Below are 26,424 nucleotides of genomic sequence, written 5' to 3' on the forward strand. Positions count from 1 at the left end.
TAGTTATTGTATACTTTCAGGGTCTCCTAATGGGATCTGTTCTGAAATTTATCTAGAGATTTCTCTGCCAATTCTCCCAGTAATTTTTCAAATCACGGTTAGAAAATTTTCTCCAAAATTTCCTCCAGGAAATTCTCCAGTGATTTCCTCATTTTTTCCAAATCTATCCTAGAATTTTATCTAAATATTGTTTTCACCAATTCTTCTACCGAATTCTCCAGTTGTTACTGTAGGAGATCTTCCAAAGATTTCCACAGAATTTCTCCCGAAGAAATCCACAAAGGTTTATTCCAGAGTTTATAGTTTAAGGATTTTTTCAAGAAACTCAACAAGAATTCTTCCGTCTGTTCATGTGGATTCCTTGTACAAGTCATTCAAGTTTACTGTCATAAATCCAGAATTCCTTGAGGATTTTTTCAAACAAATCGATTTTTGTTTTCTAGGAATTTCTCCAGCACTTCATCCATGTATTCTCCAGCATTCCATCCAATATCAAGTTTTTACACCACTTAATATTACAGTCATTTTCCCAATCATTCATGCACAAATTTCATCCGAGATTCTGATTCAATGTTTTTCGAAAAATTCATTGAGAAGACATTTCTGGAAGATTTCATAAAAAAAAACTTTCAAGACTTACTTTAGAAAATCTCATAGAATTAGTGGGAGAATTTCTGTAGAAATCATAGAAGGAATCTCTAGGGTAATTGCTGAAGGCATCTACAGAAAATATATAAATCCTGAAAGACAATTTTATAGGAAACCTCTGGAAGTTCCTGACGGCATTACTGGAGAAGTTATTGATAGAATTTGAGAAGATGTTTTGAACAGAAAGTGCCAGGAATCTCGGAGGATGTCCCAGGAAAATCTATGGATAAATCACTGGATACAATTTTGGAGACACTAGGACTTCCTTGAAAAATTTCTCATAGAATTTTTGAAGAAATTTTTATGATTTCCCAAATAATCTTTGGAGAAATTCTATTTCTGTGGTACTTTTTGAGAAAATCTAGCCTGAACTCTTGAGGTATCCTAAGGTAAAATATTTACCAACGTTTGTCGTACCCATGGTTTCGAACGTGGACGCGCCTCTGCTAGAACTACTATCGACTGTAAAAACTCAAATGGGTCCCCAAGTAACCGTACAGCTGTATATAGTTGTATATAGTTGAGTTTAAGCCAGGGGGTGTGACAAAATCTAAAAACAAACATTAAAAATGTTTTTTGGACTTAAACCAACGAAAAACATTAGAAAATTGAGTAAACATGTGTTTTTGACCTAAACTTAAGCGTTCGGTACTAAAATTCTGACAGGGCTTTAGGACCCTATTGAATGCGATCAACTGGTATACGGAACGAAACAGTGGGCCGTATGAATAAAATGTAGTAAAGTTGAGTTTACTACATTCTCGGTAGTAAACGCTATATGTGGAACACGAGTGGAACATGTTTGTGTCATTTTCCTTTCTACACCTTTCGAACATACTACAAACAACGCATTGCTATGAATAAAGGTAGCATTTACTACAAAGCTACTGGTAGTTAGCTTCAGAGGTTGCTACACATGTTTTGAGTTTGCGGAATTAAATGGAATAATTTACTTTTGAGTAAAAATCATGGGAAAACGATATGAGTTTTGATATATCGGAAGGTATTTTGAGTTTTGCAAAGGAATTCTGAGGTTACGAAAACTTTCGCTCCGCCTATTCTGAGATTCCGGTAAGATTACCGGCAGTAGCAAATTGTAATATCCGTGTGAATTCTGGCATTACGATAATTATGTTATTTTCTAGGAATTTTAGGATGTCGGTAGGAATTCAGATATTGATAAAGTAATTCTGAATTTTACGTGTAAATCTGACATCTGACATCTCAGATTTCCTTTTGAATTCCGGAATTCCTGTAGGAACTTTGAGATTCCGATAGGGATGTCGGATTTTTTATGATAATTCTGAAAATTTAAATACCATTCTAGGAATATTGCGGAAATATTAGGAATCTGTTAAAAACTCTAGAATTGGGGTGGGAATGGGATTCCGAATATTAATCTCTTGGAATTCTGTGGGTATCTTTGAGACGGTATTTTTGTAAGAATCTATGATATTGCGGTGGGATTCCTGCGAATTATTGTGTGAATATTTGTAATTCTGAAAACCAATCTTCGTAATTATTGTAAAAACCTTTAAGATTCCGTTGATCTCCAGTTCCGTTGGAATTTCAAAGCAACGGTTTAATATAAACGATTTGAATGTCGGTAAATATTTTATAGATTTCAATGGGATTTTTTGGGAAATCGACAAGAATTTTGATAATTTCAAAGGCAACCCTGGTGCACAGACAAACAGACGTAACACTTAGAACAAATCTTAATCAAAATCATAGTCACGAAGACAGGTACGCCCAATGCTATAATCGGTGTGTTTGGCCGATGGGCCAACAGATGGCGGTAGTGTGTAAACGTCAAACACGAACAAAAACGATACGAGCGCTGCGGGTGGCGGATCGGCCACCTACCATATTTTTGAATCGACCGTTAAAAAGGTGGTCGATGGACAACGATGAGAGTGTGACGTCTGTTTGTCTGTGCCTGGTGTTTTAGGGGAGATCCTCATTGAATTCTAACGACTACCAATGGAATCACTACAATTCCCATAAAAATCTCGACATTCTAAGTTCTAGACATTCCAAGGATACTATCAGAAACCCCACCAAAATAACGAGAATATCGCAGAAACACTTAGAACTTTCGGAATCCAACATGCTGTTAAGAAAACACACGGGGAGCATCAAAATTCTACCGCAATTTCACCACAATCTCAGTACTGGTGCTAGAAAATATGTGGTTCCTAATTTGATAGCTGTAATCTCAAGATCTCTTCATAGATATTAAGCTAGTATTTAAAAAATCATCAATCACTGGCGTTGGCGAAGGCCGAAAACCACCCAGAAAATTCTTTGATGTACCATCATCATAAAATCATAGACATAAAGAGAATACCAGACTAATCGCAAAATTACACTACAAATTTTGTCAAATAACAGCACCTTCATGATTTGTGCAAATTGTCGCGTAATCGATTAGATTCCATGCATTTTCTTCATATGCATGGATTGTATTAATTTTAGGCGTCACTCTGAATAGATTGTTCTTTACGTGCAGAATCACTCTGCACTCTGAATGGAAATTTCTTAACGTGCAGCTTCAGTCACTGCTCATGTTCGAAAGTAGTAAGTACTACATGTTCGAAAAGTTTTTTATTCATACCAAAAGTGTAGTAAACTTTGTGGATTTTGTTTTTGAGTAGATGCTACATGTAGTAAAGTTCAAAGTTTTTTATTCATATCACCCAGTGACCTAGGTGCAATCTATATAAATAAAAATGGAGTGGTGTTTGTATGTCACGAAATGGTTTAAGAACGGGTCAACGGATTTGAATGATTCTTCCTCAGTTTTGTTCGTCAAGGGTTCCGACGTGTTCGTGTGTATAAAAATACCAGGATATTCACCGGGAAAGTTGAAAAAACGAGCGCGAACGAAACTGTCATTTTATATGGGACGATCAAAAGCGTTTTTCAACAGCCTACTTGATGGCAAGACGAAGTTTGCCGGGACCACTAGTTTTCAATATATTTGAAACGAATATCCCATACAAACATCGATTAGATTGCGCCGGCTGGTGGAGCAACCAATAAAGTTGAAATTTTGAGAGAGCTTTTCCCTTACCCATATGCACATATGTAGGGGGTGCCCTGTTGAGTTTTCCAATTTTTTTTGTTCAAGGGCCGGTCTAGTGCGCATTTATGCCCTCCGTCGTGTGCATTATGCGCACTATTGAGAATCGAGTTGTGACGCGGCGAAGTTGGTCAAAAATCAAACTTTGCACGTTGGTTCACCCATTTTTAGTCGCGAAGCAGTAAATAATATATAATAATATAAATTTCGATAGTCCAGTTTCCTTATTCTTCTGCTTTTTGCGTTAATTACTATCACAGTGTAAAAGTACGCAGCCGTTTGGCTATAAAAATCAGCAGATTGTCGGTATAAACGAAGTCGACATAAAGGGTAAAATCCGAAACAAACGTCAAAAATGTCATTCGGTGAAAATGGTCGCTTCTTTCACGCGTTGGTTTAGTTCTTGTTGAAAGAATTCTTGCAAAAATCGTTCACTTTTCACGAAAATATACAGTTTGGTAGTGATAAATTGAAACTTGAAGTCGCCGCGAGTGTTTTGGTGTGCAAATATTAATATATCTTCATGGAATGGAGCTGAAAAGCGAGTACAATATTCGCGCGTAGAATGTTGCGTTAAGAGTCGAAAAATGGAAAACTTGTAGGAATGCAGCAAAACTCAGTGGATTGAAAATGCATTTTGGTTTGAACGCATTATAGTCTCATATTGGGCTTGTTAAATTTAAAACTATTATACATTAAGTGCTGAAGTGCTAGTTAAAAAACAAAGATGGAGTTTTCGCAACCTCCGCCGGATCCGATGGGAGGGGGAAGTTATGCCAATCCGCCCCCCATTAATCGCATACTGAGCTACCAGAATCCTCAGTCGCAAAAGCCCCAGCACAACTTTTACCATCATCGGCCGTATCATCACTTCAATGGTTTCCGCGGCGGACTTCCCATGACGCAGGATGATTTCGACGGGAAACGGCTTCGTAAGTCGGTGATGCGTAAAACTGTCGATTACAATGCATCGATCATCAAAGCGCTGGAGGTACGTTGACCTTGAACTTTTTTTCCTTTTGTCATTTTTCCAAATGATGTAGCTTAAAATGTGCAGCGAATTAAGTTTATGTCTGCAAATGTTTAGCTTTTCTCAGTTACTAATCTCAAATTGAAATTATCTTTCACTTATTGCTTTCTGTAACAATCATGATCCGCAACACACCATGAGAGTCTGTTTATCGTCTACTGCTACAGCTCTAATTATATCTATACTATATCATACTATATCATGGAGATAATCGTGCACGATAAAACCCATCTAAACAAGCTCCAAACCTGGGGGCACTATTGTTAGGGGAAGTCCTCTATGGCCGGACAGCCTCTATGCCCGGACACTTTGAATTTTCTAAAAACGAATAATGATATTATGATTTTAGTATTCCAGGATTATACCAAAACACTTTTTTGCAGTGTATACAAACTATGACGTTTTTATGTCCAAACGTAAATAAACAGTAGCTGTTAAAAGTTTCACTCTGATACAATCTACCAAAAAAATGTGAAACGATAAAATTTCATACAAGTATAACCACAAATGATTCTTATAATTTAAGCTGAATTGTCTCCGTACGTTGACTGCAGTAAGTTTTGCATCAATCACAATGCAAAATTTATTAGAAAATGTAGAATTTCAAATAAAGCAACCTTTTTTGTAAACCATTGCAAGTCCTCTATGACCGGACAGTGAAAATGTTAACCTAATAACTGGGATGTAATTTATAATTCGCATTTTTCATATGAGTTCGCAGCATAATAATTCGCAAGCAGTCACAAGATATGATGTACAGTTATCTTTATCTCTCCATAACGATAACTCGATAATGAAGGGAGCATCGAGTTAGGGTGATATCGTGTTACATAATACTAAAACAGTGCAAATATGCGATTCAAGGGACCTGGGAGGGAGGCACAGATACTACACACGAAATTTGATACAAAATGTTTCCAAACTACAAGATAACTCCAGTTTGCCTACGACAATCAAGGCAGGCTTGGTGGAAATCGCTAGTTTTCATTTGTTGTGCACCTTCGATCTTTCTAGACAAACATTGAAAAAGAGCCACAGTTTTCTATGCGTTTAATTTTCAGTTTTATTGAAAACAGTAAAAAGAGCCTCATTCCAATACGTTATATTCAATTAGAATAAACGGTGCTCTCGTGACGTTACTTTTGAATGTGCATGAATTGATTCTAATTCGATTTTTGCTACTTTTGATGATATGCAAAAAGATGCTTTGGCTAATTAGGCGCTTTTATAATGTTTGTCCATTTTTTAAGATCCGGGCTCACAGTGACAGTTCGTGACAGCAAAATCTCGGCTCATTGTGACGTAGAGAAACTTTGTATTGGTTTCTCCCTCCCAGCAAGGGACCATCGAGGTAGCCATGAACACCAAATTTTACTATGGTTCTCTAACTAGATATGGACCTATGGACCTATACCGGTTCATTATGTTACGTTTTAGCGGTGCTGTGTTATTTATGCTACCATAGCAACCAGTGAATTCGGCACCGCTCAAACGTCAAATTAGTGAACTCCATGAACGAGTTCACTATTTGACGTTTGAGCGGTGCCGTGTTATTTACGTGACCATGGCAACGAATGAATTCGGCACCGCTCAAAAGTCAAATTAGTGAACACGTGCATTGGTCCATGCACGAGTTCACTAATTTGACGTTTGAGCGGTGCCGAATTCATTAGTTACCATGGCCACATAAATAACATGGCACCGCCAAAACGTCAAAAAGTTAACCCGTGCATAGGTCCATTGAGATACGGAGATCGAGTACGGGTGAGTTGACTGAACCTAAGAGCTGACAAAAAATTGTGGAGCACTATAAACGCGTTGAATTCTCAAAGACATTTTCATCTGAATACGAGCAACCGCTTATGCAACATATACGGCGACATATGGCGAATCGATCTATGGCGCTGACCAAGAAGGAGTTTATGGAACTGACCTATGACCTCGCTAATATGCTTCAAACGCTATACATCATTCAAAGATTGAACCCACAAGGCATGTGCTGACATACGAAGTAGAGATGGTCGGGTTTCACATTTTTCAAACCCGAACCCGACCCGTACACGACTTATTTTATTTCTTCAAATCCGGACCCGACCCGAACCCGAGACAATAATTGAAAAGCAAACCCGGACCCGATACAATAATTGAAAAGCAAACCCGGACCCGATCCGAACCCGAAAAATTTTCGCTGTTCAAACCCGAACCCGACTCGAAACCCGAAAAAGTTTTCTAAGAGAACCCCGAATAAAACCCGAGCTCGAAAAGATGATAAATTCAATGTTTCCGGTGCATAGGAACGCTTTCAGGTTGTTACTCTGTTCACAATTCTCACCGAGCTTGACCCAAACCCGGCTAAACCCGACTTTTTCAAGCCCGAACCCGACCCGTACCCGATTATTTTGTAGCCTTCAAACCCAACCCGAACCCGAACCCGAAACATTTTTAATTTTCAAACCCGAACCCGACCCGAACCCGTCGGGTTAGGGTTCGGGTCGGGTTTCGGGTTTGAAAACCCGAGACCCGACCATCTCTAATACGAAGCACCCCTTGGCCTTTCTGTGGGTTTTGGTGTAAACTTTGATGGTGAAAATCATAGTGTCCGGCCATAGAGGACACATATCAGTGCACACCATTTTTGGTACATAATGTAATGCATCATAAAAATGAATTGTAAAGGTTTATTTTTGTTCTCATGTGAGTTTTTACTTAAAGTAATGTGATTTTTTTATACTGTACAAAAATTAACGGTAAAACTAATGTAGAATTTGAAATATTACCAAAAAACAAAAAGTGTCCGGGCATAGAGGATAGAGGACTTCCCCCTACTCTTCGAACACACCTTCGCAGATACTTTTCATCAAGCTCGTAACAACTTGCGAAACATTGCCGACAATGGACCAATGGATCATTGAAGATAGTTTTTGCCGGTGCTCACCGCATCAAAACAAAGGCGCCACTGTATATGGGATTTAACATTGTGACAGCATTGCTGTTCTGTCAAACACACAAGACTACGGTGTTGCTATCTATGCTTTCCATAGCGGCCGTTTTGGTTATCTTAATGATCCATACAGATGCGATGTTTTTCTTCGCTTGCTTTGATTGCTGTTTGCGTTTGAGGTGCAAATCTTGGCTAACTGAGCTTCAAATGCGGTAAAACAAAGTAACCAAAGGATACGTAGCAATCATGATCAAGGATGGAAGAAAATCGTCTCTAGCGATAAATAACACAGTATGGACCTATGCCAGTGCCGGATTTGGGCTTCGGGGGGCCCGGGTCAGATTTCAGAAAAAGGGCCACTTAATACAAAATTCAGATTTTAGTTTTGAAATTTAAAGGGATGTAAGTGACATATTCCAGTAGTATTTTAGGTGATTTTTCTGTCTAACGGGAAAAGTGGCATAATTCGTACAAGATAGGCTCGTTTTCTGGCTTCTGTATAATTTGTATGGGGTGAAAAATTGTTGAAAACTTCAAAGTCATTTTCTCCAAAGTAGTTTTAACCTATTCATATAGAACATTACATCGTTTCACTTATCTCATTATTCCTTATTTAGCCTTATTTATTAAAAAGAATAAAGGTTAGAAGACAAACACTTTCTTTTTATTGTAAATGATGCTATTTTCATCGAAATTCCACTTCCTCTTCTTCTCAGGACACTGTAATTTCGGGTGAAATTGGTCATTTTTCACGATTTTTCTGGCATCCTTATTGAAAGGTTATCAATATCATACAACTAAATGCTGGAAAACAAGTAGGACGATGAACCTAATTGGTTCATATTCCGAAATTTTCTAACAAACGTGATGAATTAAATTTCAAGAATAATGCGGAAAACGCCTAAATGAAGGCAATTTCCAAAGAATTTTCCTAACACGCAACAGATATTCAATTATTTCAACAAAATGAGCAAATAGATATGAGTTTCGATTGTAAAATCTATTTTATGGATATACGTTAAGCATCCTCACATATTTTCAGGCTGACACCATGTCCAAATTCTTGTTTAGAACTACAGTCGACTCTCCACATCTCGATGTTCTACATCTCGATATCTCTCCCTATGTCGATGATTTCATAAGTCCCTTCAGTCTGCATACATTTTCACTCTCCATATCTCGATATCTTCCTTATCTCGATATCTCCATATCTCGATGTGTTTCTGTTGATTTTTCGTTCTCAATTTTCTCTCCATATGTCGATATGACCAACATCGAAGGTTACTAGACCAAAGTTTTGGGATTCAAAACAAATTAGGAGCGCAAATGACGTCTGTTTGTTTATTACTTTCTTGGCAACGGAGTGTTTTTCAATCTAGTATTCATCAAAAATTTGTTCTTTGTCTCGATCTCTCCCTATCTCGATGGTCCCTTCGATATCGAGATGTAGAGAGGCGACTGTAGAAGTTTATGAATGTGTATCAATTTCACATCAAACATGATTCTGGAATTTTGCAATATTTTCATAGAAATAAACATTGTTTGTCACAAAATCCTTCACTACACACAATTCGATAATATTTGAGACACACAACGTTCATTTACTATACGTTGCATTGATTTTGGTGTACTATTAGTGAGATTTAAAATCGCATGACGCGATCAATTCCACCCTACTGATCAATTTCACCCCGAATTTACGGTAGTCATATCCAAGAAAGCTTCTGGCATTTATCATTATCCCAACATCAAAGGTTTCCAGAGATTAAACGAACTGATTACATCTTAAACATCCTTTTGAAATTGATTAAGAGCTATTTCAGGTTATTCCGTCCGCAAGAATTTAGCACATTTTTTTATAGCCGTTTGACTTCATTAAGCACAAGTTTCCAGATTTTCTCCCGTCGCCGCATGCTTCCATAAAAAATATAGTATTTATATTCTTTGGAAGATATTTAAAAATTACTCTAGGCTTTTACAAAATAAAAAAATCTCAATAATAAAAAGACAATTTACACCGTCTTCAGCCATAGGCTGCACAGACTGAACATAACTTACATTAGACAGCGGACACACGGAACGACCAGTGGACTAGTGAAGAATTTTTCGTTATACGAAAAGTTTTCTCCGACTGGGGCGGGAATCGAACCCACACTCCGTAGCACAATACGCCTAAACGACTGACGCCGCTAACCGCACGGCTGCAAAGCCCACAAATACTGACTACTAACAGAAAAAATCCTTAAACTTCAAGCTTCTGATAGCATTGCAAATATGTTTAAATTTTAAAGTCCTAATTTAAATAAACTCTTTGAATTGCGCAGTACTCTACAGTTCAAAAACGTGAAGCGCACTTTCAATTCCAATAATTTTTTTAAAATTAGCTCGAGAAGAATTTTGGAGATTTTGGCTTAATATTTACGATTTTTTTTTTTTTTTGAAATATGTTGAAGGATCATAGGTAATCGACCAAACCATATTATGAGATTCAGATATGAGAAACAACAATCTACTCAAGTACTCTAATGTTGACTTGAAAGTTTGAATTATATGTCTATATGAAAGTATTTCAAAAATTGTTTTGCTTATTATTGGTTCCTCGGGGGGCCCCTCTAATCGGGGGGCCCGGGGCATTTGCCCCCTCGGCACCCCCCCAAATCCGGGCCTGACCTATGTACGGGTTCACTATTTGACTTTTGAGTGGTGCCGTGTTATTTACGTGACCATGGCAACGAGTGAATTCGGCACCGCTCAAATGTCAAATTGGTGAACACGTGCATTGGTCCATTCGAATGATCTTGAGGGCCGTCATTCTTGCAAAAGCATGATTGCGATACATCATTCCACGCGCGTTGAACCGATATATGGAGCATCAGATGAACTGTTTGTCGTGGGACGAACCGTTTGTCGGATGTTGTAACATGTTGCGATTAACGTGCATCAGAACGCATTTACGATGTTAATTTTCGTTAAAACCATTCCCGATTGACTTTAGGATCAAAATTGGGAGGCTAATTTTGTATTACTGCTTAGAGTTTATTAGACCAACCAGCCCATATAAACATAACAGATGCACCAATTTTCCGTAGCTTGTATGCTTGTTGAAATCAAATGTTACTGGATTGTATTGCTCATTGCTTTATCAAATGGAGCAACGAATAAAATCCTAATCAAGCATCTTCTTGAACCTATAATAATTATTATATAATGAACCAGATGTGTGAAATAGAAAAAATAAGTAGTAAGGTTCCGTGGGGTAAGTGGATACAGAAAAATCAATAGTTAACTTCATTGTTATGTACAGCTAACGTGAATAATGTAATTCAAACTTTTTTCTGTGGATAACAAATGAGTGACTATTATACGTCAAATCGTCATTTATTTCTATTTTTCTAATTGTTATGTATTGAGTATGAGAGACTTAAAAATTTTCGCCAAATGATCCACTTGCTCCACCATGGTGGGGTAAGTGGATCACCAATTAAAAAAATCTGTTCTCGAAACAAATGTGGTGTGTTTATGTATAATAGAAATGATATTACTCTCGTTCTTGTTATTAGTGCTAGTAATGTTACATTATAATACTTTAAAATTAAAAAAGTACCTTTATTTAATCAAAATATAATAAAAAGTATGTATATTTTAGTTAATACTAAATCTAACAAAAAAACATTGACTCTAGAAAAATTTGGAAAAAATTCATCCATTTATACGCATAAGTTAAACAGAAGTATTGTTGGATTATTCCTAACGATATTTGCGAAAAACACTCTTAGTTTAAAAATATTAGTTACTTTTACTTTGGAATAACAAACTGAAATCCTTCTATTTTATTTATGAACATATGTGTATCATCTGTCTAGAACAATTTATATGGTCAAATAAGGTACGATACTATGCGTTCAATTGGAAAATTAGTATATTTTGCTCTTTCACAACTCAACTTAGATAAAACACGAAAAGTTTCGTGTAAATTTTGAAATTATTATTCTTTTTTTTTATGCCAGAAAGGTTAAAAAAACTTTTAGGTGGATTAATTCAAATTTTCTATGGTCAATTTGACAAATTCAAGCTGGGAATGGAAGAAAATAAAGGAAAACAACATTTGCGAATATTAAAGCTTAATAAAATTCTCGTAAGCAGTCTGTCAATAAATGATAATAATTCTTGATCCACTTACCCCACCCCATTAAGTGTAGAACTAGCCCTCGTGCGTTAAAATACACTCTAATAAAGATTTAAAAAAAAAAAAAAAAAAAACCCCACCCCATTAAAAAGTAGGGGTAAGTGTACCATGTCCAATATATTTGTATTTATTTATAAAAATCACATATTTTCATTGTGATTCATTCAATTAGAACTGAAGTGCTCACCATGTGTCGAAAGAATAATAGAAAAATAATAATATATAAATAATAGAATTCGATTTAAGACAGAGATACAATGGATTTTTGATTGATGGAAAACAATTTTCAAATGAATTACTATTTGCAGCTAACAAGTTTGCTTGTGTTAGTGTACGTGTAGTACCAGTTTGGCTATAGTATCAGTGTGGGCATAAGAATATAACCTAAAACAAAGCAATGGTGCGAAAACATTCAACATATTCAAGTATTTATGCTTTATATTGACAAATGATCCACTTACCCCACTGATACACTTCCCCCACTGTACCTTATTTATATGGTGCACATCCTCACATACTTGCTTAATGATCGTTAACATTTCAAATTCATATATAAAAATGATGCCAATATTCTTCTGAAATGGTGCACGTTTCCCTGAAGCGATCTAGTGCTAAAAAATATTGATTTGACTAATTCAATGCTTGAATAATTGAATTTGAAAATATATTAATATTTTGCTTACTACGCTTTTTTTGATAAAAAATCCAAAATTTTCAAACTTTGTCAAAAAATAATCCAAGGGTGCTGCAAATCATTTGAAAACGGCCTCTTTCTACACTTTTCTTGCACTTTAAGACCCATATAAACGCGTCTCTGATCCATCCAAAAAATTTTTTCGTCGAACAGTGTAATTTGACATCTATCATCGTACGATTCCTGTATGTTTTGTTAGACGGCAATTGAATGATTTTTGATTTGGGACATGGTAGAAACTAAAATCCGTCATAAGTTAGATGTTTTTTTTTTGTGTTAGCATAATTCATATGTCTGTGTTACGCAATATGCGAACGCGCCTCAGCTGACGGGGGTGGGTGGGTGTCCTGAAAATGTTACAGCTCATCTAAAATTTAAAAAATACTCATACAAAATGCGTTACAAGGGGGTGGGTGGGTGTCAAAAATTGCCATTTTAGGCGTTATGAAATTTGTGAACAAACCCTATCTATCTGAGTAGGTGTGCGCACTGTAAGGAATTCCAGAAAGCGGAACAAAACAAACAGATTCATTGAGGTGTAAAATGTCGAAATAAGAAGAATGAGGGTGTATAGGTATAGGGGTATAGGGGTAAGTTTGCGGAAATCTGACTACCGTCTTGTTGCCGTTTAGGAACAGTCTGCTTAATGTCATACGGATGTACAGTTGTGTTCAAAATAATAGTAGTGAATGCCGATTTTCATATAAAATGCTCAACTTTGGCATGCTGTAACTTTGTTTCCAAGTGAGCAATCTGCATGAAATTTTGGCAGTGAACTACAAATATACTTAATTTCATTATCACAAGATTTGAAAATTTTCACACTACTGGCCAAAAAGTTAAGCACTAGGTAAAATCGCTCAAAATAATAGTAGTTTTAATATTTTAAATATCTGCTGTATTTTGAGTTTTTGAATTTTTCTTTACTCATCGTTTCAATCATTTCCACCCAAGCTATAAATGTATCAACAAGCCAATGTTTTACAAAATTGTTGCTGAACAAAAATTTACAAAAGAAAAACTACTATTATTATGAGCGATTTCACCTGGTGTTTAACTTTTAAGCCGGTAGTGTGAAATTTTTCAAATCTTGTGATAATGAAATTGAGTATATTTGTAGTTCACTGCCAAAATTTCATGCAGATTGCTCACTTGGAAACAAAGTTACAGCATGCCAAAGTTGAGCTTTTTGTATGAAAATCGGCTTTCATTACTATTATTCTGAACACAACTGTATAACAAAAATCATCACAGAATTGGATGATTTTTGTTCAATTGTCGGTAGTTTCATCATATATTCGAATATTAATTCAAAATGAGGAATGTGAAGATTTATAGACAAGTGAATTACAAATCGTTCAATTCATGGCGGGAGATTTCGTTCAGTGTACAGTGGCGCCATTGTTTTGATGCGGTGAGCACTGACAAAAACTACCTTCAATGATCTATTGAGAACGGATTCTGCAATGCCTGCCTTAGGGCGCGACCAGGGTAGACGTGAATTGCGAAGCGAAGCGAAAATTGCATTCAAAGCAAAGCCTTGCTGAAGGTTTCTGGGTTCGATTCCTGAACATTGTGCCTGCCACACGAATGCGAAATAGCCACTTAGGCAAAGAAACCTCTCAGTTAAACCTTTGTTAGTGTTTGGGATCATTATGACCCCAGAGCACTTTGAGGGACTGTAACTTGTTTGATAGTTAACCAATATTTGTGAAATGTTTTCACACGTTGATGAGTTTTCGCGAGTTATTTGATTTGCACAAGGTTTTTTTTTTTTTGATTATCTTGAAATCGTATGACAACCCGTTCCATCTTAACCACCTTCAATATATATTATTTTGAGGTACAATTCAATAATTCTCTAAAAAAAATAGCTCATTTCAATTATTTCTATTATTGTTAGCATGCTACGCAATTTTCACCCATTAAAATGTTTGTTTTTAAATTTTTGCTAAGCAAATTAAATGCAAAAGCTGTTTGGTGCAACGTGCAATCTGAGACCCAATGCGTTGCGTAATGAGTCATTACCAAACGCTTTTCAGATAGGCAGTAGACTCATACGACAATACGGGAAAGAAAGCCATTCCATGACGGGTTGGCGTGATGAAAACAGCTTATTACGATGAGAAATTGAAAAACAAAGTTTTCTACAGTAATTTTCATGACAGTAGTACATTGTCTATCCCTAGGGGTCATATTGACCCCATATTCAAATCACTGTAATTTCGCGAAATACAAATGGATTTTCGATTTTTCTGCAGTTTTGGGAAGCAAATTTAATTGCATTTTACTATAAAATATAATAAAATTTCAAAGGGGGCTAATTCATTGCGGGTAGGGGTGAAAAAAGGTCCAAAAAACAGTAAATTTTTCAAACTTTGAACGCTTATACTTATCTCAGAAGAAGTTCTATATAAAATTATACTTTCTTCGGTAAAAAATTGCGTCAGGGAAAGGACCAACATAGTACACAATGATAAGTTGGGGATTTCACCGCATGATGGCGCTAGCTTAGAAAATGTTACTATATGGAGCTCATATATTTGTTATGATGTTCAATATCCCAAGATACTGAGTAGGTATTTGGAAGAATGATAACTTCAGCAAAGTTGCTCATTGAATCAAGGGCTATAAGCTGCATGTCTGTTTGACTCAAAAAACTGTCATTTGTTCGACGACAAAAATCTTGTACAGTTGGTTCCATATGTTACCAGTAGAAGGATCTAGTGAGCATTCAAAAAAACTCATACTTCTTCTTCTTGGCATTAACGTCCCTACTGGGTCAGAGCCTGCTTCTCAGCTTAGTGTTCTTATGATTCCACAGTTATTAAATGAGAGCTTTCTTTGCCAAAGTTGCCATTTTCGCATTCGTATATCGTGTGGCAGCTACGATTATACTCTATGCCCAGGGAAGGCAAGGACATTTTCATTATGAAAAGATCCTGGATCGACCGGTATTTGAACCCAGACACCTTCAGCATGGCTTTACCTTGTAGCCGCGGACTCTAACCACTCGGCTAAGGAAGGTCCCGAAATCCGTAACCTGAGAAATGAATCTATTTACGTCCACTTCATTCAAAACGCCTACTATTTGTATGAAGTGTACGGATTTCGGTCCTCAACTCTATGTAACTTAGAAGATCAAAAAGCAGGCAGTGTTTTCAGTAAAGTTGCTAAGGACTGTTCATTTTATAAAGTGGACACCTTGTGCATGCTGTATCTTTCTTATTAATCAATGAAATTTCAATCGGTTTTTTGCACATCGTTCGACTAGTATTGTACAATGTTGTGATAATAAAAATTCTCCAAAATAATTAAATTTCACACGAATATGGAACAACGATTAGATCGGTCGATTTTTTGAGGTTATCAAAATCAATGATTGTAAGAAATTGGCTGGAAAATTCGATAATTTATATTTTCTATTTTCAAAAAAGGCTTGTTCTTCGAAAGCATCATCAATCAGAAGCCTGATGGAAAAAATCAAGTTATTTTTGGAGCAACAATTTTACAGATATAATAAAATCAATTTTCCCGTATATTTTTAAAGAATTTTTTTTAAATTTGATGGGAATTGATATGAGTAGAATTTTTTGTGTAAAAGTACGTCCTGACGGAAGTCCTAGTATAGTATTAATATGAAAAATAACTTACGCCTTCATAGAGTTACTTAGTAAGTCCCCACGTCACATTCAAAGCTCAACAGAAACACAATTGCTTTATTCTTAGAAGACCTATCAAAGTACATTGACAATCATCAAAATTAGCAACACTGCTGTATGAAATCGATTTTATTTTCCACATATTACGATTGTTAGAAAAATTTTCCGTTTTACGGTAGCCGCCGAGTTCTACCGCAGCTGTCAAAGTTCTAGCTGTCAAAGTTCTACCGCAAGCTTCGAAATCATTCTATCATTAAGCAAACAATTCAATCATAGTATGCTTGAAAGAGAAAGCGCTATGAAAAACTCCAACAAACAACAATCATCAATACGGTATCCAAGGTATCATTGAAGCCTACTGACGATTTACCAGTGCAAATCAGTGATGTGACAGCTGCGGTAGCTTTCCATTGATCCGTAAAGCGGAAAGTTTTCTCTAAAATTGCAATATTATTTTCATAATATGTTATTCTGAGATTACCAATTGAAAAATTCGGAGAAAACTGTTTACAATTTGCTGTAGATCGATAAATATGCGTACATGATTTTAAAAGTATGAGACTTTTTAGTAAAACTACCATAAACAGTAAAATTTATACTTAAGACTGTGGTTTAATCTCACGATTTAGCTTTCGTTTATACTAATATAGTTTCTTTAGTAATCCAAACTAGTTTTGAACACGCTTTTTACTGTTCTCTTTTGCTGGGAGTGAAAGGATGGTGTATCAGCAAATTTGACCATAAATGGGTAAATCACTAAAGTTATCTAATGTCATAGAATGGTGGATTATAATTGATATTTTTAAAGCTTTACCTTTAGTAGAATAGTAAAGGATACAAACATACAATTTGTTCATAAGAATAAGGATTTTTGTTTTGCGAAAAATAATGTTAAACTTTGGCGGACAGCTTTTTTTAAGTGTTTTTGGAAAAACTATTTAGCAGTCTTCAAAAAATCTCAGCGGCTGAGATTCAAAACCACCGAAGCATGATTCATTTCGCGCGCATCTTCTGTTCGAATCCAGGCATGCAATGAATCCTGCCACGTGTATGAGAGGATTGAATCCTAGGATTCAATCCTTGATCGATTATTAGCTAGTAGAAATTAATCGAGTTAGCATTGATATTTCTTGAGCGTTTATTGCAAATGTCTGTCTGACAAGACACTTGGGATGAGTCTGAATGGTGTCAGCATACACAGTTGATTCCTGAATTGGAAATCTTGCGACAATTTTTGGTCTTTCAGGTTTCGTTGACAATCCGAGTGAAACTTGGGAGTTCAGCGTCAGTATTCTAATTCTCTGTAAGCATGTCTTGATTTAGCAAAAATAATGCTATGATAGTCAAATCTTTTACTTGATTCACTTCCCCACGAGTAGTATGACGAACATTAAGACTAACTTGCAGTAGTTTGATATAATTTTAGATATTTCCTACGATGTACATAATGTTATTGCCTTCCATACTACTTCACCTCCCCTTTGGTAACACTGTTTGTCCCCAATCGTATTCTAGAAGAGAAGCATTCGTTTGCTCGGCTATATGTTCTCAATGACAGGGATTCAATCCTGGGATTGAATCCTTGCACGAATCACGCACACTGAGATTAAAAAATCATGATTCGAAAGGATCCCGCGATCATTGAGATGAATTCAAAGCATGCTCGTTCAAATCTTGGAGCAGAAGGATGATCTTAGAAGACTGCTATTAAGAGCCAAAAGCATTTTCAAAGATTTTATATTTTTATAGCATTTTAGAATAATAGGTCAACGATACACAGAAAACCGATTACGATTTTATCAATAAATAAAAAAGATATAGCATAAACAAAGTGTCCACTTTATAAAATGAACAGTCCTTAGTTCAGCCAAGAGCAATGGTTGGGAAACCTAATTAGTATGGAATAGTGTCACTAGTTGGCATTTATGAGTGATATGGTGTTATATTGCTTTCTAAAAAGTTATACTTTCGTTCGCCATTATTGAATTCAACCATGCAAAGGCTGCCTATCAAAAAAAAATATACCGAAAACATCAACCTGCATTGGCAAATATATTCTTCTTCTTCTCCTTGCCATTATGTCCTCACTGGGACAGAGCCTGCTTCTCAGCTTAGTGTTCTTCTGAGCACTTCCACAGTGCCAAAGTTGCCATTTTCGCATTTGCCAAAGTTGTTATTTTTTGCATTCGTATATCGTTTGGCAGGTACGATGGTACTCTATGGCCAGGGAAGTAAAGGAAATTTCCATTGGGCGGCATCCACAAATTACGTAACGCTCTAGGGGGAGGGGGGGAGTAGGCTCAAGCGTTACGGCTCATACAAAAATTTAAAATTTTCCATACAAAAAGCGTTACGGAGGGGAGAGGGGGTCAAAAATTTCCAATTTTAGCGTTACGTAATAAATGGACGCCGCCTTACGAAAAGATTCTGGACCGACCGGGAATCGAATCCAGACACCTTCAGCATGGCTTTGCTTTGTAGTCGCGGACTCTAACCACTCGGCTAAGGAAGCCGATAAGGAAGTCCCTAAAAATATCAATAGATATCATGTGTTATAAGCTATTCTTCAATTTCTGATGAAGTCCTTGATTAAATGTTGTGAAACTTTTTTTAAAAAAATCCTGTTAAACTTGAGGCAATCTTTATAAACTCCTGTGAATACATTACTTATAAATCATTTTGACAAGAGATTTTTAGAGATTTTTTGAAATTGCTCATATTTTGCAACAATATGTACCGTTTAAAAATAAATCTTACTAAATTTCAAACAATTTTACGATCACGCGCAATTAGTGTAAAATTAAAATGTTGTTTCCTATACAATCCATAGCATATAATATAAATATTTTCACAGAAACATCAAAAGAAAGGCGTAGGGGGAAGTTCTCTATGGCCGGACAGCCTCTGCCCGGACAGTTTGAATTTTCCAAAAACGAGTTATGATATTAAGATTTTATTATTCTAGGACTATACAAGAACGCATTTTTTAAATGTATACAAACTATGACGTTTCCATGTCCAATCGTAAACAAACAGTAGTTGTCAAAAGTTTCACCCTGATTCGATCTATTGAAAAAATGTGAAACGAGAATATTTCATACAAGTGTAGCCACACATGTTTTTTTTTAATAATTTAACCTGAATTACTTTCGTACGTTGACTTCAGTATGTTTTGCATGAATCACAATGCAAAATTTAATAGGGCAGCGTCCATTTATTACGTAACGCTAAAATTTGAAATTTTTGACCCTCTCCCCCCCTCCGTAACGCTTTTTTGTATGAAAAATTTGAAATTTTTGTATGAGCCGTAACGCTTGAGCCTACTCCCCCCCCTCCCCCTAGAGCGTTATGTAATTTGTGGATGCCGCCTAGAAAGTGTAGAAAATCAAAGAAAAGCAACCTTTTTTTGTGAAACCATTGCAAGTCCTCTATGGCCGGACAGTGAAAATGTTAACCTAATAACTGGGATCTAATTCATTATTCGCTTTTTTCAAAACTTAAGATATAAAAAATAAACATCAACAGAAATGAAGCATAAACAATAAAACTTTAGGTCTTTGGAGGCCTACTAAAAAGTGCTGTAAACATGATGCATTTAAGGCAAATTAATAGTCTGTGCTGACCACGCAAAAACCATGTGAAAATGGTGCTAATGCTGCAAAATGTAATGAATGCGTAGGTCAAACAGTTCTATTGATTACTTCAGAGCCTACGAGCAAAATAATTTAATATTGAAATAGCATTTTAACCATATAAAACCATATTTATTTTACTAATTTTGTTTATTTGGCAGGCTCGGGCGCCGTAGGGCATAGGGTAACGTATATAACTTTGACATGCATATAATTTAGACAGGTTGCTTGTTCTATGCTCATTTACAATGAGATGATGAGGAATTTATGTACGGAAAATCATGTATTGCATTATTAATACACTATGCTACTTAATAATGATGGCGAATTTCATAACAATTACAAATTGGCTTCAAAAATATCAAAACTGTAAATTGTATCAAAAGAACACCTGTGAAACCTACGAATGCAAGAGGATGTATGTTTCAAGAACATACTTTAAACGCAATAATAGCGCTCAGAATAGGCATTCATAAAAAGTTTAAAGGCGGCAATATGATAAAATATGTCTAAAATTTAAGCTAAGTTCATCTAAAATCTTAACCTTAGTATATAAAGCATAAATCAGGTGGTGTCCAAAATAGATTACGGTTTTTGTTCAGTTGACATAATTTGGCCATCTGATGAAACGCACTGGAATGTCGCATGCATGCATACTTGCAGGCGTATTTCGTGGATCTGATGATATTTGCTTGCATTAACGATCAACGCTCCGTCATCGTAATCATCGTCATCATCGAAACTTCAAAAGCATTTTTTCTGTTCAAATCTAAAAATTATTCGATGAAAATGTGTTCACTGTGTTTCGCTTTGAGAATAGAACACAGTGAACGCATTTTCCTGTAAATTTTCTTGATTTTGAACGAAAAAACTGCTTTTGAAAATTCCGAAATCAATGACGGATCCTGCCCCCTTAAATGAAATTATTGATTATCACTAATATACACATCCAATAAGCGAAAAAATGCATAAGTCACATGTAAACTCTTCAAACATTATGATATGATCGTTCTTTTAAGAAACCATTTAATAGATAGTGAGATAACGCCCCTGTCCAAATTATATTCACATAAGGGTGTCCAAAATGTATATTTGGTGTCCGAAATGCATAACAGACAGGCAATTAAAAAACGCTATTTTGGCACCTATTGCTACAGTTTGTAAGCTTTTTCTCTCCAGAAACTCAGAAAACAATGATACATTAAGCATATAAATATCAGAACATGATAAAATATTAGTATCTAAGGCAGTTAATCGATCGCCGTTTCCAGACATATCCTTAGCCTGTCCAAAATACATAATTTACCCTAACAGAGCTCAAAATGTTTTCTTTTTTTTTTAATTATTAAATGAAAAGTTATTATCAAGGCAAGAATTTCCAGAGAGTAAAATACTTTATAGTACTACAACACCATAGGAGATCACATAACATCACTTAGTCACAGAACGGCATTTTGTTGAAATGAATAGGTGGATAGGCGGCGCAAGGGAGCGACATGATTTAAATTTAATTAGATGGTGAAAATTGAGCAAGCAGGCCATCTCTGACTGCGTGTTAATTCCCAATATCAGTCATCGATCGATAGAACCGTTTGGTTGATTGCCGTCAGTATAAGAGCACAATGAATCCTCCTGTATTTTGCCTGTGTTGGTAGCAAAGCTCAAAGCTTTGAGCCAACCCTTCTCCAGTAGAGAAGCTAGGTAGAATACAGGACGCTTCGATGCTGACTGACTATAAAATGGCTTGCTCAATTTTCACCAAAAACATGAAATTTAAATCTTGTCGCTCCCTTGCGACGCCTACAGAAAACATTATTTTAAAATTGAAAATTGTGATCAACTTTGACATCAGCTAATAAATAAATGGTTTCGCTTTGTGATTTCCAGACTCGCACTTGGGCACGTGATTACCGCGATCGACGGGCTCTCCAGCCCGAAAATATCTACATTCCGGAGTTGCTACCGCCACCAAGTTACATGGATAATCCAACCAACGCGGTCACGACGCGCTTCGTCAAAACGGCCACCAACAAAATGCGTTGTCCTATTTTCACGCTTGCATGGACTCCGGAAGGGCGACGTCTTGTGACCGGTGCCAGTTCTGGAGAGTTTACGCTGTGGAATGGACTGACGTTCAATTTCGAAACGATTCTACAGGTAATGTTTCATTGATCGAGTGATCAATGATTGAGCTGTAATAAGCATAGCCTTAAGGCAGAAACTAAGTGTGTTTTATCCTCAGGCCCATGACGTATCCGTGAGAACAATGGTGTGGTCTCACAACGACAACTGGATGGTGACAGGCGACCACAGCGGCTACGTCAAGTACTGGCAATCCAACATGAACAATGTGAAAATGTTCCAGGCTCACAAGGAACCCATCCGTGGAATCAGGTACTACTGCCACTACAGCAGCAACAATATCGGTCAATCGGTGCCAGAAGCTTACCAATGGAGGATTCTCTGTTGGTATTTACTGGCCGCTGGTTCTGTGTATCGCCCTGTAGCAACCTATCTTCTCACAATTAAGTATACCCTCTTTATTCTCTTGTTAATATACTGGTATCAAAAAGTCTCTTTTAAAATGCCAAACATTCCAATACAAAAGCTGGCTCGTGTGATTTGGCGTCGGTCTTTAGAGAGAGAATCATACAATAAAAACGTTAGGGTCCAAATCCTTCCACTCTCTTATCGATTCGATCCCCACTGATTAATAAAATCTACATCACAATCTGCCGGATATAGTCTGACTTTCAAGGAAATAAACTGTGATACAAATAAAAAATGATCCTCGTCCCGTACAGTCCCTGCAATGTGTGAATGGATCAGTATGAATGAATACCGTGTACAGCTTTAGATATGTTTTTAATATCCATAAATTCCTACTTTTGTATAAAAAATTCTTGACAACCAATGACAACGAAAAATGTAAGGAAGTTTCTTTCGATCAAGTTGTCTGGATCTTGGTAAAAAAAAACCCTTTCTTTGGGCTAAATTTTTCGGAATCACTTTGAAAAAAAAGATAGTGATTATCAATAGCTTTACTTTTGAAACAGTTTGTTGACTATTGGATTGATCTGATGAGTATGGAATTATTTTTAGTAACTATCGTTTTCGGGCAGCCATCCCGAGGTGAATGATTGAAAAAAATGTGAAATAATTCAATCGCTAATATTTCGCTTGTGTTTTCAATTAATTGAAATCTATTAGGTATTACTAACAGCAAGAGCACAATCATTCTGTTGTAACAAGTTCACTTTTATGCTGTCTTTATAGAACAAAAAAAAGTCAAAACCCCGAAAACCGAAAAAATCGTGTTGCCACTGTGCTTAAGTCTTTTCGCATTCGGGTTTGAATAAACGTTAGAAAGAAGAAGATTACAGTTTATGACGAGCTGTGACATTATTTTGTTTTGAACGGTCATGGTTTGCTTTGGATTTTGATGGTCGTGTAGAAACATATGCATGTAGAGGTGGAAAATGTTTGCTACAGTACATTTCTCTTCCTTGCTCTAAGAGCTACCATGTGAAAGAATGGTTTTGAAAAATGATGAATCGAATGTCGAGAATAGGATACATTTTTATACGTACCGTTATATCTCGGTTTGCTTATATAGTTTCCTCACATTCCAAACACTGAATTTTGATGAGGATTTTTATGATTTTTAATTATTCGAAATTTATGTTTGATCATCATAAATCTTCCAATGGAAATGGAAACATATTGAAATTACCATTGTTAGGAATTCAAAACAAAAATACCGTAAAGACGCTATTCACCGCTCATTGAGTTATTTTGAAAAATATGAACAATCTTCGCAATAAAAGTTATTAGCATGTATTGGTATACCAAGAAGAGGTGTATCAGAATGAAATTTATGTGATTTTATCTTATACATTTTTTCTAAAAAATAATTTTAGGCTGTTTAAGGCAATAAATATGAGTTCAACAATGATTTTACTATGGCAGATCAAAAAATGCTTCTCAGCTGGTAATGTTAAATATGTTGTCGTACTACACTACAAAGATAATAACCAGCTAATGGAAGTAAATTGATTCCAAATAGTGCTGTGTATAGGGCCTCATACTTAGGATGAGCGGTGAATGGCGCCCTAAACCTGTATCATTGGTATACATGTCATTCGATACCATCATACATTTTTCAGATTTCAACTTTTTTCCTTCAAAAACAAATGGTTTATCTTGCGTCTAGCGCAAAAAGTTATGAAAAATATAAAACGAATTATTTTTGAAAGAATTTAACATGTTGAAATGCTGTTAAATAAGCGGTGAATGGCGTCCTCGCGGTAGTATCTGAAAATGTCAAACTAAGCAATATTTAGTATGAAGTATTGCATTACTGAATTCATATTTTGATGGCTAGTGCATCTGTAATGCTTGATCCGATATTAACCGCAGGTCGCTAGTTGTACTTCTTCTGGGAGGCGGGGAAATGGGGCGAGTTGGAGGAGGTGACAATTATTATTGGCGACTCGGTCCGATCTAATTAGTAAAGGGTGTCCACGATGAAATTGCCACACACAAAATTGATTCGCAAAATTCGAGTTTTCATCCGATTGCCATCAAATTTTCAGGGATTGAAAAATAACTATTAAACTTCATTTTACCATTTTACTCGTATTTTATTTACAGTCCATACGCAAATGCCCGCACCTTGGCCTTAGCCCCGGCCATAAGATTCTGCACAACCTGTGAATCAACCGTTTTTTGCATGTAAACCCATACTTTCTTCAGTTCCTCGACTGTCTTCACTACCTTAGGTCGTTTAAGAAGGTGCTGCTTCATAATCGCTCAGTACTTATCGATGGGGCGGAGCTCCGGAATGTTGGGAGGGTTGAACATTTTCGGCACGAAATTGACCTTATTGTCCGCATACCACTTCAGCACGTCCTTGGAGTAGTGGCATGAGGCCAAATCCGGCCAGAAGATTGTTGGGAAGTTGTGGGAAGCAGCCGCTTCTGGAGGCACTCTTTCATGTACACCTGTCCGTTCATCGTGTCACGAAAGGTGCACTCCGCTTACCGCACGTGCAGATGGCTTGCTAAACCAGGAATTGCTTTGCAAATTTGAACATCTTCTGAGTGCCGACATGCTCCGGAACGCTGAACTTATCCTTGGCCGTGAAAAACAGGTTGCCGGGGATCTGTTTGAAGTCGGCCTTCACATATGTTTCGTCGTTCATGATGCAGCATTCAACTTTCGTCAGCATGTTGAGGTACAACTTCTTGGCACGGGTTTTGGCGGACTTGTTCTGCTTCTCGTCGCGATTAGGGGCCTTTTGTACCTTGAACGTTCGAAGCCCAGCCTTAGTTTTGGCCTTCTGGACAAAACTTCGTCTTAGGTGCAGGTTCTTAGCCACATCCCGAACGGAAGCGTTCGGGTTTCGGTTGAAGGCCCCAACTACGCGGTTGTGATTTTTGGTGTTGTACGGAATACTTTTTCCTTCACTTCTGGGCTTCCGATCGGTGGTCAGTCGTTCCTCGAACCGCTTAGTCACTCGCGACACCGTGAAATTCGCGATTCCCTACGTTTTAGCGATGAAACGATGCGAGAGATCCTTGTTCTCGTGATGAATGCGCAAGATTTTATCACGCACGAGCTGTTCTTACGACTCCATTTCCGCGAGTTTTGATCATAGGACTTTAAAACTTGCAGGATGTAAATAATGCACTATGAACTAAATCCACTCAAATTTTCATTAAAATCTACCCAACGGTTAGAAAGTTAGAGCAATTTCATAGTGTGGCAATTTAATCGTGGACACCCTTTATAACGTCAATCAAAGTGAATTGAATCTTCTACAACTTTGCTGAGGCATTTTTACCAAAATTTCTACAAATAAGAAAGATGACTTTTTTATATAAAAATATAGACCCCTCTAATTTAAACAACACTAAACGAATATCCTAACTAAAATTAACAACTTAGTAGCCTAGCTTTTACCTAAAGTTTCATTCAAAAGATTTGCTTGTAAATCTGGATTGTAGATAGATCATAAACAATTCAGAGTGTCTATGGTAGAAGAACATTATCTAAAAGACAAGTATTTACATCCGAAAACACTTATCAAATAAAAGCTTGTAGAGAAATACCCATCAAATTAAAGCTTGGTACTCAAACGGATCGGAGATCATTTTCCTACATAAACTTTGGAAAGAATTATTGTCGATGGGGCTTACGATGGGTCAGAAGGATAAGAATGGGTCAAAATATAATTTGAATTATCTCAGCAAATATTTGAAATATTGATGTATAATTTTAATAGCTCAAACTTTCCAGATGTCGAGATTTCCCAACGACAAATCGTATCTCTGGGACAAGTGGTTAATTTTAAATAAATAATCGAAAATAACACCTTTATAAATTCATCATTTTAGGGTGTCATAGAACATCTAACTTTTAGAAGGACTAACACCATTTGATTTTTTTAAATGTCCGCCATATTAATTGTTATTAATAAGAAGTATAAAACTTGAATAATGAACGATTCTTCTGACTTCTTCAACATTTGCATAACCCACGAAC

General features: G+C 36.4%; 1 protein-coding gene across 1 annotated transcript in view; it reads left to right on the forward strand.

The window, feature by feature from the left end:
• Positions 1–4,089: 4,089 nt before the first annotated feature.
• Positions 4,090–26,424, forward strand: part of LOC5572560 (pre-mRNA 3' end processing protein WDR33) — a 45,243-nt gene continuing 22,908 nt past the window's right edge. The window contains exons 1-3 of the mRNA XM_001654024.2: positions 4,090–4,724; positions 21,766–22,035; positions 22,121–22,272. Of these exons, the coding sequence (XP_001654074.2) occupies positions 4,461–4,724; positions 21,766–22,035; positions 22,121–22,272 (686 nt within the window). The 5' untranslated portion in view covers positions 4,090–4,460. The remainder of the gene's footprint in view (positions 4,725–21,765; positions 22,036–22,120; positions 22,273–26,424) is intronic.

Source organism: Aedes aegypti, chromosome 3 (assembly GCF_002204515.2).
Source record: "Aedes aegypti strain LVP_AGWG chromosome 3, AaegL5.0 Primary Assembly, whole genome shotgun sequence".
In the NCBI taxonomy this organism is placed as follows: Eukaryota; Metazoa; Arthropoda; class Insecta; order Diptera; family Culicidae; genus Aedes; species Aedes aegypti.